Genomic DNA, 16100 nt, shown 5'->3' on the forward strand with positions numbered 1-16100 from the left:
CGCAGAGAAGCGTCGTCAGCCAGTAGGAACTGGAGCGATGCGATCCCGGAGGCGCGTAGGCCATAGCTCGCAGGCGGTGAGACGGACGCGCTGACTTCCCCGCGATAATGCCGCCAACTAGTCATCGCTCCACCGGGGTTAAAACAAATTTCCCAAGCTCCCGCGGACCTCTTGACAAACATCTCGTACTCACTCCCCACGCGCCATTGGTATTCGTCGCTACCACCTTCGGCTTCACTCGTGTCTCTCCTCCTCACCCATAGTTTTATTCTAAGAATTCACAATGTCCAAGGGCAAGGCAAGTGTTTACACCTCCAGGACAGCTCAGTGCCATTGAGTCATCTAAGCTCAATACTGACAATTGGCATAGGTCTGTCTCGCCTACAGCGGTGGTCTTGACACCAGCTGCATCCTCGCCTACCTGCTCGAGGAGGTACGTCACTCTCTTCCCGCTGCTTGATTCCTGCTAACCAGACTTAAAGGGCTATGAGGTCGTCTGCTTCAGTACGGTCCGATTCGAATAAGCCGCCGCTACAATGCTAACGACATGCAGTGGCCGATGTTGGCCAGGAGGAAGACTTTGAGGCTGCCAAGGTGAAGGCCAAGCAGATTGGTGCTTCAGCCTGCTACGTCGAGGACCTCCGCCGCGAGTTCGTCGAGGAGCTCTGCTTCCCCGCCATCCAGGCCAACGCCATCTACGAGAACGTCTACCTCCTCGGAACTTCGCTCGCCCGCCCCGTCATTGCTCGCGCCCAGATTGCCGTCGCCCAGAAGGAGGGCTGCTTTGCCGTCTCTCACGGCTGCACTGGCAAGGGCAACGACCAGGTCCGCTTCGAGCTTGCTTTCTACGCCCTCCAGCCCTCGATCAAGGTCATTGCCCCCTGGCGTGACGAGGTCTTCTACAAGCGCTTCGCCGGCCGCAACGACCTGCTCGACTACGCCGCCCAGAAGGGCATCCCCGTCACCAGCACCAAGTCCAAGCCCTGGTCGATGGACGAGAACCTGGCCCACTGCTCCTACGAGGCCGGTATTCTCGAGGACCCCAACGTCACTCCTCCCGAGGACATGTGGAAGCTCACCGTGGACCCCACCAAGGCCCCCGAGACTCCCGAGGACTTTACCCTTTTCTTCGAGAAGGGTCTGCCCAAGAAGCTTGTCTACACTGTCAACGGCAAGCAGACCGAGGTCACGGATGCTGTCGAGCTTTTCCTGACCGCCAACACCATTGCCAGGAAGCACGGTGTCGGCCGTATCGACATTGTCGAGAACAGGTTCATCGGTCTCAAGTCTCGTGGCTGCTACGAGACCCCTGGTCTCACCATGCTGAGGGCTGCGCACGTTGACCTTGAGGGTCTCGTCATGGACAGGGAGGTCCGCGCCCTTAGGGACCAATTTGTCACCTTCAACTACGCCAAGGTACGTCTATTCCAAAACGAGCAGTTACGGAGCCAATCTGACGTGTGCAATCTAGATCCTTTACAACGGTCTCTACTTCTCGCCCGAGCGCGAGTACCTCGAGGACTCGATCGTCTCCTCCCAGAAGCACGTCAACGGCCAGGTCCGCTGCCGTGCCTACAAGGGCTCCTTCAGCGTCCTCGGCCGCTGGTCCGAGACCGAGAAGCTGTACGACATGAGCGAGAGCAGCATGGACGAGATTGGCGACTTTGAGCCCAGCGACACCACCGGCTTCATCAGCGTCATGGCCATCCGTCTGAAGAAGTACGGCAACATGAAGGCCGAGGAGGGCGAGGCGCTTGTCAAGCCTCTGCAGTAGATTGATTCCTTTGCCGAAAGGGGCGTGGTAAATGTGGGATGAGATTTTATTGAGCAAAAAAGCGCTGCTCGGGGTTCACTTTTCCTGCGAGGTCCGGTATATGGAAACGATTGTACGTCTAGAAGGCTTATGAAAAAAGAATGCATTGATGATTTGACAAGCTTTTGGTGTGGCCGAGAGGTATTAGACAGGTCGTGGCGCGCACAACTAACTAACTGCCTTCTCTGCCTGTTCAAAGTCCGAGTCTGGATGTCTGAATCGACGTGCTTGAGTGCTCCTTGACCCTGCTACGAAGGACTTGGACACTTGCACGGTGGGCCGCAAAAGGTATGGCAACCCCAAGGCGGCGCGGAGTGCTCGAATTCTCCTTGTAGTCATCCTTTTACAAGCTCAAACGTCCAAGTCTCAAGGTACATAGCAAGGTGTGTGATCACTCCCTGCGTATCAAATCTTTAGGTTGACTTGTAAATTGGGGCACATGAGGGTAGCTCACTAAACGACGAAGTCCAGGAACACAACGATAGAGAGCATTCGACCACCCCGCCCGGAACTTGATGTATCTCGCCGCCCACGGTACTCCCACCTTCAAAAACGTAGCAAACTTCCAACGCTTCAAGTCTGCGCCTTTGCCACGACCTGCGTCCCTGGGCACGCAACGCTCACAACCCACAATCACTCACGACCCAACTTCCAATCCTCCACAACAATGGACCAATCGTCGCCTTCCGACGACCAGTACTCCAGATCGGTGGTCGGCAACGAGCTCCGCGGATTGCCTGACGACGGCAAGCCCATCCCTGGACCGAAAGTATCACTCTTGGACGGCAATCTCGACCGCTGCTACCGCATCGCCGACCTCATCACGACGGCCTACGAACTGGAGAGCTGGCAGGCTCGTGACCGCCTTCGCGTCGAGGCTCTGAGCGACTATCTCGAGGCAGTGCGCTTCTACCCTCAGCCCCACACGCCTCAAATTGTTCGGCATCTCAAACCTTTGCAGAAGGCTCTTGAGAGGCTCGGCAGGAAGCAACGAGAGACGGAGTGGGAGCAGTTTGCAGGTCAGGTCAGCGATGATGTCTGCCGCATGGAGATGGAGGTTTTGGCAAAGATCCCTGGGCTTCAACACGACGACGACGAGCTCGATGCCGTTAATGGTGGAGGTTCTCTTCTGCCGATTGAGTCTAGCTACTTGAGTCGAAGGGCAGACAGAGCAGCCCAGCTTTGCCGGGATGCAGATTGCAGAGCAGCACAATCACATCAGTCTGCGCAGGGTAGGTTGTTTCGAGACTCCAAGGACTGGAAATCACAATCGCTTACAGATGATGCAGAAGAAAGCTAGGCGGAAGTCCTGTGCGGCAAGGAACCAGCTACGCCAACATTCTTTGCTGAGCAGCAGGCAATCAAGCCCTTTTGGGTTGCGTGGACCGACGTCTTCATTCAAGTGGCCGCGCGACTTTGGCTTAACACATGCTGCTGCCACTATCGAAATTCGTTCTATTGCTCATCGCGATGACGCATCATTGACGGCAACTGACTGCAGTGGCTTGACATGGGGATGAATGAAAGGGTTGAGCGGGGAATTGCCATCTGAGAGACTTTTAGTTTTTGAAGGAATAGAGACGGGGGGTTTTGGTGAGACGAAGAAGGAAGTCGTAGAGAATAAATCCAGTCGAGCTTGCCCATTTGTTTCCTATTGCGTACCCGCCAGCGGACAAGCCAATCGGGGTCCGCGGTAGTGTTTTGCCGGCGTTTTGCCGTGTAAGCGAGCGTTCGCACCGGGTGCGCCAGGCATTTTCGACGGGATGAACGACCCGACGACGACACGACTGGAGCCGTAAACGTATCCAACGTACCGACACGATGAGCGACCAAACGGGACACAGGCGTAAGTGACGCGCCGACCGGGGGGGAGAAAGAGCCTCTTTCAATTTTTTTTCGCATCCAAGCTGACATGGAAAACTGTTTGCAGTCTACGTCAAGTACGGCCCCACGGACTATCCTACCACGACCGCAAGATTCCAGAGTTCCTGACACTGTGTGTAGGGGCCGTCACCTCAGCTACCAGCGCGGCAAGCGCATCACCAACCCCAACACGAGGTTAGAACCGCCGAACCGAAGAGGACGATGATGGAGACAATGGGGATTTTGGGAATGCGATACTAAAGGGGATGCAGCATTCTTGCTCTCGAGGGTGTTGACACCAAGAGCCAGGCTGAGTACGACTCTTCCATTGACCAACCGACCGATCAAACGAACACTTGAAAAGATTGGATTTTGCGTTGGACGAGAGTTGGACATTTTTGGCTGACCTGGGCACCAGGTTCTACCTCGGCAAGCGCGTCGCCTTCGTCTACCGCGCCTCGAAGGAGGTCCGCGGCTCCAAGATCAGGGCCATCTGGGGCAAGATTACGCGTGTGCACGGTACGCTTCCCTTTTCCTGCCGTCATGAACAAACTCCCGTGGACGAACGATATCCGGCGAATTGACAACGCATTGCAACGGAGGAAGGAGAGGAAAACGCAAAGAATTTGGCATGGGCATGGAGGAATATGCGGAGGAAGAAGATGCTGATGCATTCGGCTCACAGGCAACTCCGGCGCCGTCCGCGCTCAGTTCAACCACAACCTCCCTCCCCGCTCGTTCGGCGCCTCCGTCCGCGTCATGCTCTACCCCTCGTCCATCTAAATACGCAACAACCACAAACCCCCGCTACTCAATGAATAAATTTCCTTGAAAAAAATCAAGTCTTATGGATCATACCCCCTTTCCGGGCCGGCAGCAGCTCATCGACTCGATCCCTTGAGTTTTGAGGCGAAGATGCGTAGGCTCGCCAGCAGATGATGGTTTTAGAAGAGAGGCGCGGGAACTACTCGGGGGGTAGTGACGGTGGTGGTGGTGGTGGGGGCTCGAATCGGAGATCTGGAGCGAAAAGCGATTGATGATTTTATCGCACAGCGAGGTTTCTTGAGGCGCCTCGGGGCTACGGGTTTCTCTCGCCAGGGAACGACGGAGCAGCAAAGGTCGATATGCCGGGGCGTTCGGTGGCAGGTACAAGCTCCTCCCCCTCCTCGCGCTGCGACCCGGGATCAACGATGATTCGTCTCTTTTGCAAATGAATACAAAAAAGAAACCCACCCAATCAGTCCCTCCTCTTGAGGATACGGAGAATACCCCGCTGTTGAGGAATGCCGTGTGATTTGGGCAGCGGGGACAGCGAGATCGTCGGTCTTGAAGTGAGAATCAGTCCGTCCGACCTGAGGTTTCTTGACACCTTGATGGTTCCCTTGACATCGAAATTGGCCAGCATCTGCGACTCACGAGACGAGACTTGGGGTCAACATTACCCTCGTTCCGCTAGACTTCTCTAATCCCTCGAACCTGATGTCAGTCATTCGTCTTCCACGAGCCCCTCTGCCAGTCACACACGGAGCAATCAATCAAGCAACCTACTTCTCGAGCCTAATCGAACACCGACGCCAACTCCATCCACCAGTTCGCCGCTCCATCCGATCACCTTCTTCCAACATGCCAGCGACATTGTTTGGGGCAAACCTGCTTTGGACAGCCCAGTGGCAACAGAAGCTTCTCGTGTTTCGAAGACAACGGGAGCAAGTGAGTGAGTGGTTTCTGCTCCCATTGAATTCCCCGGATCACGTCCCGTGTCCAACTTCTCGCCTCCCCCTTGCACCCCCTTTTCCAGTCATCTTTCTTGCAGCAGCAATGGAAGCAACGGCAACCGTCAGATGAGAGCCCGGTAGGTGGTGGAACATGACGTGACTTTCCCGCGTCTCTCGCACGCGACGTCTGCGGCGACTGAGGAATGGAATGCTCACGGCATGACGTAGTCTACAACGTCGAAAGGAGGATAGCCAAGGCAATGTTGGCGGTTGGATGTAAGCTGGTCCAGATGCTCAGAAACACAGGTGCCGGTCTCCCATTCATCCATGGTACAGGCACGGCATGTCTGTCGATTCCAAGGCAGGTGGGTAAGTACGGCACGGGATGGGGAGAGAGCGCTCGGTTTGATGTTATATGGTGGAGGAAAGGCCTGACGATGAAGGCAAATAAGCCGGCCGAACACAAGGCGATAGAAGGCCAGCAGTAGCGCGGTGGCAGAGGATGGCTCCCTCTAGCTCCCGGCTGGGCAATGGCCTTGGCCAAGGATAGCGACCCCGCGGAGAGGGCCCGCGGGAGGCGACCTAGAGGATCGTTAGCACGGCGCCCCTGCGTTGGCTGGATCCGCCATGTCTTCCCAAATTGGCAACCAACGCGCAAGTTCGGTCGGTCGTTGGGCTGGGTGGCTGGCTGACTTTGACGGAGCGTGAGCAGCAATCGGACGGAGCTGCAGCCAGACATGGGCCAGGAATGGAAACCGTGATGGTCGGTAAAGACGACGTGGTAGCCGCGCTGACGAGACCCATGCACCCCACATTGGACACAACAGCAGCCAGCCGACAGCGTTCCTGATTGATGTGGTGAGGGGGCTGGGGAGCAATGCCGCAAGCAAGCAGGTCATGGACGACAAGAGCAAGGAAGGGCAGGGCGCAGGCTGACAGGACAGCGCCAGCCGTACCGAAGTAGCCGACCAACAACCACCGGCGCCCCGGCCAGCGACAAAAGCGGAACAGAAGAGGAAGACGATGGTCAGCGCGGCAACTGGCCCCAGACTTGAGGCACTTTGCTACAGGTGGTCGGTCGCAGACGACAAGTTTTGGGGCGTCAAACGGCGTGACGGAACGAGGTGAAGCAGAGAGGATGAGGGCTGCGACACGACCACTCAAGTTCAACGGTTGAGCGGTGGCTGGGTTCCTGGTTTGCACGCTGCAGGTTTGTGTTCCTGGGTAGCACAGTCACCACTGACGGCGTCGCAGAAGCTACTTGACACCCCCTGGATTGTGGTTCTAGTTACGCAGGGGGTCACACGAACTTGGCGCCGTGTGTTCTTTTCCATGGTTGGAGGACGTGGAGGAGGGCAGTTGAGCTGAGCAGGCGCAGTCGGGAGCATTCCTCGAGTTGATGACGCGTGAAGGAGGGATGTGCGATGCGGCTCATGGCAGTGCGTCAGCCCTGTGCTGTCGAGGTTGTTCGTCGTCGTTTCTCATGGGGTCGAGAGTGCCAGTCGGTGCCAGTGCCAGCTGAAACGCGGGAGCGTAGTTGGTACTACCTTGCAGTGCCGCTGCACGCCAGAACTAGGTACGCCTGTCTGCCCCGGATCACCGGCAGGGACTGCACCTGTCACCAACACCTTATTATTCATGACCACTCCCAAAACATCCCTCTCATCTACCTCGACTCCGGATTAATAACTTCTGTCCTGCCCGGCTTCCACTGCTTCCACCTCCCCGATTCCCAAGGCCAAACTCTTCATTGGTCAGAGTTGCTCGCTGCTCTCGTCACTTCACCTCCTCTCTCTCCTAATAAAGTAAAAACCCAAGCCATTTTAGTCGCCCGCTGTCCCTCGTTAACCTTTGGCCAGTTAACACCACCTTTCCTCAACCGTCGACGCGTTGCGACTCACAACCTTCTCAAAACCTCTCGATCTCGCCCTGTCCACTGCACGCCCTACCCAACATCCATCACTGCGCATTCACGAGGATTCTACTCGTAGCCAATCGTTCGAAATGCTCTACTCCACCCTTGTCATCGCCGCCCTGAGCGTCCTCACCGTCGCCCAGGAAGAGGCCACTGGCAAGCTCGGTGATGCCATTGAGAACTTGAACAACCCTCCGGCCACCGTCTACCAGGCCGTTCTCGACCAGCCAAAGGTTTCTGTCCGCGGTACCGTCGTCGCCTCTTCTGTTGGCCCTGGTCTTCCTGTCCAAATCCAGGTCAACATTGCAGGTCTTCCCGCTGAAGGCGGCCCGTTCCTCTACCACGTTCACGACCAGCCTGTCCCTCCTGATGGCAACTGCACAAAGACCTTGGCCCACTTGGACCCCTTCATTCGCGGCGAAAAGCCTCCCTGCAACCCCAAGAAGCCAGCCACTTGCCAGGTCGGTGACTTGAGCGGCAAGCATGGCAACATTACTGGCCAAGCCTTTTCTGCCAAGTAAGTAACCCTCACTTGAATGATATCCGATCAACAAACTAACAACGCAAAAGCTACCCTGATGTCTACCTTTCTCTCGTTCCCGGCGTCGGTGACTTTATTGGCAACCGCAGCATCGTCTTTCACTACGCCAACCTGACCCGCATCACTTGCGCAAACTTCACGCGCCTTACACCTGAACTTCCTCCCAACTTGGCCAAGAACAACCAGTTCTGCCCCGGCGGCGTTCCTCCCGGCGCCACTCCAGGCTTCGTCACTCCCGGTATCCCTGCTGGCGTGTCTCCCCCAGCTGGCTTCCCCTTTGGAACTGGTACCGCGCCTCCTCCTGGCGTGCTTCCGACCCGTACCGCCGGCAACGCCGCTGGTGGCGCCGGCGGGGTTGCTGGTGGCGCTGGTGGAGTTGCTGGCGGTGCTGGCGGCGCCGGTGGAGTTGCTGGCGGTGCTGGCGGCGCCAACGCTACCAGTACCCCTGGTGTTAACGTCAGTACACCTGTCGTCCCGCCCACGCCAACAACGCCCTTGACCACAGGCCCCGCTCAGGTCACGACCGCTGCTGCAGCCCGCAACCGCATTGGAGGCGCAGTTGTTGCCATTGCCATGGCCGCAGCATTGTTCTAGAAATGAGCCGTGTCTCGACGTCGACTCGACGACTCAGTCAGCATTGTGGAGGAGCATTCGTTTGCGATGATGACGATGATGCTGCGCTGAGGTGAGAGCCAACGCTCGGGTTTCATGGTTGACTAATTGCAAGTTCGGGAGCTGGACCTGGACTACTGGACACTGGGATGGAACGGGCCTTGGACGGAGTTCGCGGTTTCATTTTGCATCTGCTCTCTACCATGAGCAGACTCGGTTCGGTTCGTTTGATCTGCTACCACGGACGGCGTGGCGGCGCTGGACTACTTCTTCCTTCGGCTTCGAAATTTCGACTCTTGCTTCTCCTCGTGCTTCTGCTTGCCCTGGGGCCCTGGCTCATTTCTCCTCTTCGCGTTCTCAACGTCGACGAATACGACAGCCGCGCCTATGCAAAGAATGGTGGCTTGCACAGGATCCGAGCGTGCGGAAGAGTCTGCTTTACTTTCAATTTCCTTCAATTCAATTGCTCGCATGTTCGCGCATCGAGCAGTCCCTGTTGCATTCCTCATGCCTTTATTTTCTACTTGGCCATGTCTTGGCCACTTAATACCTCTTGTACGACAGCGAGTCTGTTTTCTTCTTGCTTCAATTCGCTGCAGTCGTCGCTGCTGCACGGCGCAACACTTTCCTTATACCCCAGCAAGCCTTCCAGGCTGACTGTCTGCCTTGTCTTTTCTTCTCGCTTTCCTCCGTCTCCACACCTTGCTACCCTTCTCCGCATCAATCTTCCTCCTCGACCTCACCTGTCATCCTGTCTGTGTCATGTGGTAACCTCTTTGTCTGCGATCACTACCATTCAACCCTCAAAATCTGCTTTACTTCTCCATCGAAACCCCCCCTCCCCGACTTGTTCAAAAATGTACATAGACCATGTCGTCAATGCCGCATGCGACGACCAATTATACGCCATGCATTCATGCTGATTTCTTACCATCTCTCTTCGAACGACTTCTCCCATTCTTCCCCGCGCTCCAAGCCTCTTGGCCATACCCATGCCGTGCGATTCCAAGGCTGCTTCGATGCGGCGCGGGCCTCCACCGTCTCGCCGCCCCCCCTTTCCCGTCGATCGTTGAGACGTCGTTTTACCTGTCGCGGTTTTGGAGTGGTCGTCTCAGGTGCCTGGCTGGATCCTGGCGAGTCGAAACGCCAGCGTTATGCGTTTTTTGCGTCGTCTTGTGTTGCGGTTTGCGGGCAGCCCAGCCGCTGTCGCTGCTGCTGCCGCTGCTGCTGCTGCTGTCTGTAACGAAACCATGACAAGCCCCCCTGATTGACCCGGTTGCGCCCGAGTGTGCCCCGAAGAAGGTGATGGTGGTCAGTCACCGGGAATAAGGACTCGTGGAGACTTTTGAAGCCTCCTGGTGGATAGACACCGGAGCATGCTGCTGCGTCGACACGTGCAAAAGGCCCACTCGTACTGAATTGATGCTGGCGCAGACCTAGCACGCCGGTCCAGTCCAACCTCTCTCTACCTTCTTACCCCCCTTCCCGAGCTTCACGACTCTGCCCAAAGCTGTCGCGCGTCGCTCTCATCCACGTCGACCCAATTGGGTTTGAGCAGCGCTATCCAAAGCGGGGCTGACGCTCCGCCGCCGCCGCCGGCTGGACCAACGCAAGTACATTGCGTCATCTACGCTGCGTATGTATGTAGTATTCCCGTCCGTCTAACTAGTCTGAGTCGAGACGCGCTCGTCCACCAGCGGGTAGTCGTTGTAAGCAGCGAGTTTTGAAAAGGCGAACTTGGATCGTTCATGCTGTGTCTACACTTTTCCCCGAGGAGTGATGGCGCAGTCGTGCGCTTCGTGGTGACGTGGATGTGTTCGACGGTCTTGTTCATTGACCTCGATATCCTGAAGCATGCTCTCTGTCTCCCTTCTCTGCCGTATCCGTCCACCTTGCCCTGCCAGAGCGCCAGCACAGCACAACACCTCGCACAACTCACGCCGTACCGCGTGTCGAAAAGAAAGACAATCCACACGCACGTATGCACAACGGTACTTGCCCTGCCTGTCCGCCCGTCCGTCCGCGCCGCGCCGCACACGCACAACCAAACTGCGCCCTCGGACGCGTCGGCCGTTGGATGTGCCGAAAGACCGGACGAGGTTGACGTATGCAGTGCGCAACCGAGTAAGGCAGGTGGATGACAAGCAACCGCACAGACAAGACGGGAGGTAGGGAGCAGGGTTTTGGGATTGCCTGTTGCTGCTGCTGCTGCCGGGATGGGAAGGTGGGGAAAGGGGAGGGTGATGTGGAGGTATCGGGTACGTGAATGCGGTACGAGACCTCAGGAGTCAGGGGAGGAGGGGGAAGGAGGGATGAGTGATGGGGATGTGAGGGGCTAGGGGATGAAAGTGGAGAGGATTTGGGAGAAGATGGACTGCATGAGGAGGTGTGGAAACGAGAGATGCCTTTGTCGCTGTGGATCGCAACCAAAAATCGTCGTGATGTCTCGTGGCTCTGCTGCGGATATCCCAAGACTCTTCACAGCCACTGTGCAACCAAATTACAAGAGCACTTCGTCACTCTCTCCCATGACCAAGTCCAGCTCACGCACACCACCCCATCGCACCGCCGCATATCTCAAGATCACCATCGACGATCTGACCTGGGCCTGGCCAGGGAGCATGATTAGGTTCAGAAACGGGCGCCAGGAAACGCATCGGGGAAGTATCCAGGATATCCTCAATCAAACCATCGAGTAAAAGGGTTTTCCTCGCCAAGGCCCCGCGATCAAAGCCAGGGTCAGTGGCGCAGGGACATAGATAAGGGAAGGGTTGGGGCAGGGGCCTGCCGTCTTCTGGAAAAAAACGAAAACGTCGTCAACGGTGGTGATGATGACGACGACGCGCAACGGCGGCCAGCAGGCGGCCGAGCGAATGAACGAGCGGGGTGGAAACGGACGGGACGGACGACGGAGATGCGTGCGTGTGCGCGTGTTGGCAGCGGGCGGATGAGTGCGGGTGGTGAGGCGGCGGCAGAAAGATTGGGAGAACGCAGAGTGTTGTGGAGGTCGTGTTCGGCGCAGTCCTGTCGCGATATTTGCCCTTGTTTCGAGTCGTCAGGTACACACGCAGCGAGGCGTCAGAGGCTGGACCGGGTTGGCTGAGGGGCTCTTTTGTCTGACAGGGGCAGGGCGTGTTGGGAGATGTGACACGTTACAGACGGTTCTTGGATGATGTGTTACGTCAATATAGCAGCGAATAGGTAGACGTAAAGGCGTGAAAATAGATATTGATATCCTTTTACCCGTTGATATCCAACCCAAGGATTGAATCGTCCAACCAACCTACCAACCAAATGAGCGATTATCCAAACATTCAAATCGGCATTCAAGCGTAGTGCGGTTGCTGTCTCGCATCCGCCTGGCCTCTATCCACAACGATCTCGTTCGGGACACGCTTCATTCCCGCCTGCATCTTAAAGTGCGGCTTCAATGGGACCCAACTCTCGCTGTTGTATCCGTCCTGGACTTTGGCGCACTTGCTGAGCCCCCACTCGGTCACGCCTACCATGAGGCAACTCTCGAACATGAAGGCCATGCTGCCTTCGCCGACCTTTTGTGGCGTCAGCTCCACATTCGACGCCTTCTCGTGCGTCGTCGCATCTGGACCATGTGCCGACATGACGTTGTGCAGACTGGCGCCCGCTGGTTGAAACCCGCCCCCGGTCTTGGCGTCATACTGGCCGTGGATCAGTCCCATGAACTCGGACATGGTGTTGCGATGATACCAAGGGGGCCGGAAGGTGTCTTCGGCCACCAGCCATCGCGGCGGAAAGATGACAAAATCAGCGACCGCTGTGCCCGCGTGGTCAGTCGGCGCTGTTAGCACGGTGTAGATGGACGGGTCCGGATGGTCATAAGAGATGCTGCCGATCGCATTGTACCTCCCGAGGTCGTACTTGTATGGATAGTACAGGCCGTGCCAGGCGACCACATCGAAAGGTGTGTGGTTTTGCTTGGCGGCAAAGAGCTGGCCAGCAAACTTGGACAGCAGCGTCCATGTCGTGTCGGTGTCCTCGTCGAAATATGCCACTGGAGCCTGGAAGTCGCGTGCGTTGGCAAGACAGTTGCTGCCGATGGGACCCAGTTCGGGAAGAGTGAAGTGGCCTTGATACAGCTCGCAGATGTAACCGCGGACCGGCCCCTGGGGTAGGGTCACGCGATAGCGAACACCCCGTGGAATGACGCAAATCTCGTTGGGCCTGACGAGCAGCTTCCCCAGCTCGGTCTGGATGTCGAGGATGCCATGCTGCGGGACGATGAGAAAGTCACCATCAGCAGAGTAAAAGGCCGAGTGCTCGTCCATGTCTTTGCCTGCAGCATAAATGTAGTACCCGACACCCGACTTTGTGACTGGACTCCCTGCGCCGGCGATAAGGTGCAAGGAGTGGACCCAGTCGACAGTCTCGTCGAGATCGAATGGATCCCATCGCAGCTGGTTTGGAATCTGGTATATCTTCTCCCATGGTTTGTTTTCTGGGTTTGTGTTGAAGGTCTGGTGCTCTCGCTGCTCGAAGTTGCTGTGGGCAGAGGCGGGCAGGATGCGATAGAGCCATGTCTGCTGATTCTCGACACGCGGAGCAGTAAAGGCAGTACCCGACAGCTTTTCAGCATACAGGCCGTATGGTGGTTTCTGGGGCGAGTTTGTGGCGATGGGCAAAGCACCCTCTAAGGCTTCGGACCTGTGGCTGGGATCAGTGACTGGCGCGACGGAGTCGTGTGACTGCAACGGACTCATGGTAGGAGTTGAAGCCATTCTGGTATCGATATTTTTCGGGGACTGCGAAATTCGTGGAAGGCATGGTGCTCGTCGCAGTAGTCGGGGTTGAAGAGCTCGGTCAGGTTGCGCTCAGTCAAGGGAACCAGGCTCTTTGGGATCTTGGGGTGGGAAGAGGAGCGCGGCAGGCGGATGCGCTTGATAAGACGAGACCAGACGCGCCTCTGCTGGATTTGAGAAGGCGAGGGTTTGTTGGGGTCGTCGTAGGAGGAGATGACACGGCCAGAAGTGCTGGAGCCCATGTCGCCTTTTGTCCAGGCGGACTAGTGGATATGGTTGTGCTTATAGCCGTCGAGTGCGGAACTGGGTTGAGAGATGGAGGAGGTGGAGTTGGCGGGAGGCCGGGGACCCTGTGTGGGGAAGAAGAGCATTGGCCATCCCAACCGAAAACGTGCGGAATCTCTCCGTTGGAGGGGACCCGATGCGCTAGCCAACCATACATCCACCAAACCATCTACGTAACTTTGCTGCTGATGGCCGAGCTGACATGGCGAGCTTCGGCACCATCTTCTTCAGCTTCATCTCTCCCTCTCCCGTCATAGATCGATAGACTCGTCCAAACCATCATCACCACCATGCCCGCCCTCCGCTCCTGGCTGAACATCCCCAAGGGATCCCACTTCTCCCTTGCCAATATCCCCTTTGGCATCATTTCTACCCCTCTGTCTCCCAAGCCGCGTGTTGCCATTGCAATCGGGGACCAAGCCCTCGACCTCGACATTTTTGCGGCCAACAATGGCTTCTCCGCGCTTTCAATCATCCAGCCACACCAACACGTCTTTTCCGAGCCTACCCTGAACGCATTCGCCGCCCTTGGTCGTCCTATTCACAGCGTTGTCCGCAAATACATCCAGGACATCTTTTTGGAAAACACGCCGCACCCGGACGTTCTCAAGAACAATGCCGCCCTGCAGACCGCCGCCCTCGTCCCACTCGACAATGTCAAGAATCACATTCCTTTCCACATTGGCGACTACACCGACTTCTTCGTCGGGCTGAACCACGCCTTCAATGCAGGCCAAATGTTCCGCGGGCCCATGCTCGCGCTGAACCCCAATTATAAACACCTGCCAGTGGGATACCACGGCAGAGCGTCGTCGGTCGTGGTCTCAGGAACACCAATTCGCAGGCCGAGTGGACAATTCTTGGAGAATCCGGCCGCCGAGGTTAAGAAGCCCATCTTCTCGGCCTCACGCAAGCTCGACTTTGAGTTGGAGCTGGGAGCGTTTGTGTGCAAAAACACAAAGATGGGCGAGCCCATTCCCGTCGACGAGGCCGACCAGAGCATCTTTGGCGTCGTCATGATGAACGATTGGTCTGCTCGGGATATCCAGGCTTGGGAGTATGTTCCTCTGGGACCTTTCAATGCAAAGAACTTTGGGACGAGCGTCAGTCCCTGGGTCGTTTTGTACGAAGCACTGGAACCCTTCTTGGTCAAGGGGCTTGAGAATGATCAAGACATTCTGCCCTACATGAAGTCAGAGCGCAACGAGACGGTCCCAGACATCAAGCTGAGGGTCGACATTGAATGTAAGTGATGGATGCCTATTCGAGTTTCTCGACTAACCAGTCCACAGCGAGCTCTGGAACCAAAGGCACCATATGCGAGACCAGCGGCAAAAACCTCCTCTTCTCGTTTCCGCAAATGCTCGCCCACCACACGGTAGGTGGGTGTCCCTTCAAGGTAGGTGACTTGCTTGGTTCCGGCACAATCAGTGGGACCACTCCGGACTCGTTGGGCTGCCTTTTGGAGGCAACCCAAAACGGCAAGCTGAGCATGAAGCTCTCGGAGGGAGACGAGAGGACATTCTTGCACGATGGGGATGAAGTCATCTTTACTGGCGTCTGTGGCAGCGACGAGGACGCTCTGGTTGGCTTTGGCCAGTGTCGTGGGAAGATTGAGCCTGCTCTCTCGTTCCCTTTCTGAGCGCCCATGTTGTCATCAAAATGTGCATCAGCAGTAGAGTCAAGCAAAACATGAATAGCATTGATCGAATATGAAATGTCAAGTTCTTGATTCCATCTTTGCTCTCCTGAACCGTAGACAACAATTTCATCGTGAAAGTGACGTAATGCGTGCGCGAGTAAGTAGCTACCTGACTGCCCGGGGGGCCACAAGAGCAAAAGCTACCCCTGTCTGCTCCACACCAGACGCTCTCCATTCTCCACCCAAACAGCCAACACTTCCAGTTCCGCAAGCCAGCGCGCTACGGTTTCTTTCCGCGTCGCAAGAAATCCGGGGTTAAAGTGGAGAAGGCGGGTGGCGCCTCCACACTTTTTGACGGAAAGCCTCCGCAGCACCCGCAGCGACCACCCCCGCGCGCCCAATCGCCTCCATCCAATTACAATAGCCTGCCCGTCGCCTCGCTCCAGGATCCCACTAGTCGTACTCGCGATATCCTCGCCCAGATCGTCCGGCCCCGCAAGGTGCACGAAACGCAAAGTGGCATGGTGGGTAGGCCAAGGTATGTAAAAGTTGTGTCGGTGTCTAACTTCAACTTCTCGGTCCCGGACCCGACTTGGACTCCGCGTCCGAAGCGGTAGTAGTTACGAGAGAGGTAGCATGGGAGGGAAAAATTGGAGGAAAGCTTGATTGTTTTACGCCCTCGGAATTGGCTTTGGTATGGACGGCTACGTATGTTGGTGGTTTCGGTGTCACCGAAGATCTGGCTTGTCATTGGTATGCGCCCTACAGCGCGCGTAAATCCGCAGCAACGAGAGAAGATGGCATCACGCGGTGGAGCTGGCAGCTCCAGTATCGACGCTAGCACGCTTGGTTTTGCAGGCTTAGCGCGGGGAGCTTGGTCTCCTTGAGCTGCTGGATAAAGTGACACATGCGTATGGGATTTCGTTATTGTTCCATTTC

At 56.5% G+C, this 16100-nt stretch overlaps 9 protein-coding genes across 9 annotated transcripts; 7 read left to right on the plus strand and 2 right to left on the minus strand.

Moving 5' to 3' along the window:
• Positions 1–139: 139 nt before the first annotated feature.
• BKA78DRAFT_311417 (argininosuccinate synthase) lies at positions 140–1937 on the plus strand. The gene is made up of 5 exons (XM_066888213.1): positions 140–298; positions 371–433; positions 483–504; positions 554–1416; positions 1472–1937. The coding sequence occupies exons 1-5, from the start codon at positions 284–286 to the stop codon at positions 1772–1774; spliced, it is 1266 nt and encodes a 421-aa protein (XP_066745370.1). The 5' UTR covers positions 140–283; the 3' UTR covers positions 1775–1937.
• A 212-nt stretch (positions 1938–2149) lies between these two features.
• BKA78DRAFT_311419 (uncharacterized protein) lies at positions 2150–3421 on the plus strand. Its single transcript, XM_066888214.1, has 2 exons — positions 2150–3045; positions 3103–3421. Exons 1-2 carry the CDS (start codon positions 2481–2483, stop codon positions 3111–3113), a joined length of 576 nt encoding a protein of 191 aa, XP_066745371.1. The 5' UTR covers positions 2150–2480; the 3' UTR covers positions 3114–3421.
• Positions 3422–3530: 109 nt separating this feature from the next.
• Positions 3531–4848, plus strand: BKA78DRAFT_311421 (60S ribosomal protein eL33). Its single transcript, XM_066888215.1, has 6 exons — positions 3531–3659; positions 3744–3753; positions 3818–3871; positions 3949–3990; positions 4095–4195; positions 4362–4848. The coding sequence occupies exons 1-6, from the start codon at positions 3635–3637 to the stop codon at positions 4457–4459; spliced, it is 330 nt and encodes a 109-aa protein (XP_066745372.1). The 5' UTR covers positions 3531–3634; the 3' UTR covers positions 4460–4848.
• A 667-nt stretch (positions 4849–5515) lies between these two features.
• BKA78DRAFT_116346 (uncharacterized protein) lies at positions 5516–6552 on the minus strand. The gene is made up of 2 exons (XM_066882351.1): positions 6029–6552; positions 5516–5973 (listed from the first exon to the last, which is right to left on the minus strand). The coding sequence occupies exons 1-2, from the start codon at positions 6288–6290 to the stop codon at positions 5621–5623; spliced, it is 615 nt and encodes a 204-aa protein (XP_066745373.1). The 5' UTR covers positions 6291–6552; the 3' UTR covers positions 5516–5620.
• BKA78DRAFT_116228 (uncharacterized protein) lies at positions 6473–7517 on the plus strand. The gene has a single exon (XM_066882349.1). It carries the CDS (start codon positions 6816–6818, stop codon positions 7380–7382), a length of 567 nt encoding a protein of 188 aa, XP_066745374.1. The 5' UTR covers positions 6473–6815; the 3' UTR covers positions 7383–7517.
• On the plus strand, positions 7061–8525 carry BKA78DRAFT_116101 (superoxide dismutase). The gene is made up of 3 exons (XM_066882348.1): positions 7061–7196; positions 7251–7823; positions 7877–8525. The coding sequence occupies exons 2-3, from the start codon at positions 7396–7398 to the stop codon at positions 8439–8441; spliced, it is 993 nt and encodes a 330-aa protein (XP_066745375.1). The 5' UTR covers positions 7061–7196; positions 7251–7395; the 3' UTR covers positions 8442–8525.
• On the plus strand, positions 8286–9794 carry BKA78DRAFT_116277 (uncharacterized protein). Its single transcript, XM_066882350.1, has one exon. The coding sequence runs from the start codon at positions 8609–8611 to the stop codon at positions 9380–9382; it is 774 nt and encodes a 257-aa protein (XP_066745376.1). The 5' UTR covers positions 8286–8608; the 3' UTR covers positions 9383–9794.
• A 1991-nt stretch (positions 9795–11785) lies between these two features.
• BKA78DRAFT_249907 (Homogentisate 1,2-dioxygenase) lies at positions 11786–13259 on the minus strand (the record flags this gene model as incomplete). The annotated part of the gene is made up of 2 exons (XM_066884515.1): positions 11786–13139; positions 13192–13259. 2 exons carry the CDS (start codon positions 13257–13259, stop codon positions 11786–11788), a joined length of 1422 nt encoding a protein of 473 aa, XP_066745377.1.
• Positions 13260–13674: 415 nt separating this feature from the next.
• BKA78DRAFT_311433 (fumarylacetoacetate hydrolase FahA) lies at positions 13675–15256 on the plus strand. The gene is made up of 2 exons (XM_066888216.1): positions 13675–14764; positions 14812–15256. Exons 1-2 carry the CDS (start codon positions 13810–13812, stop codon positions 15159–15161), a joined length of 1305 nt encoding a protein of 434 aa, XP_066745378.1. The 5' UTR covers positions 13675–13809; the 3' UTR covers positions 15162–15256.
• The last annotated feature ends 844 nt before the right edge of the window (positions 15257–16100 follow it).

This window comes from Phyllosticta capitalensis (genome assembly GCF_038381095.1).
Source record: "Phyllosticta capitalensis strain CBS 128856 chromosome Unknown BKA78scaffold_4, whole genome shotgun sequence".
Lineage (NCBI taxonomy): Eukaryota > Fungi > Ascomycota > Dothideomycetes > Botryosphaeriales > Phyllostictaceae > Phyllosticta > Phyllosticta capitalensis.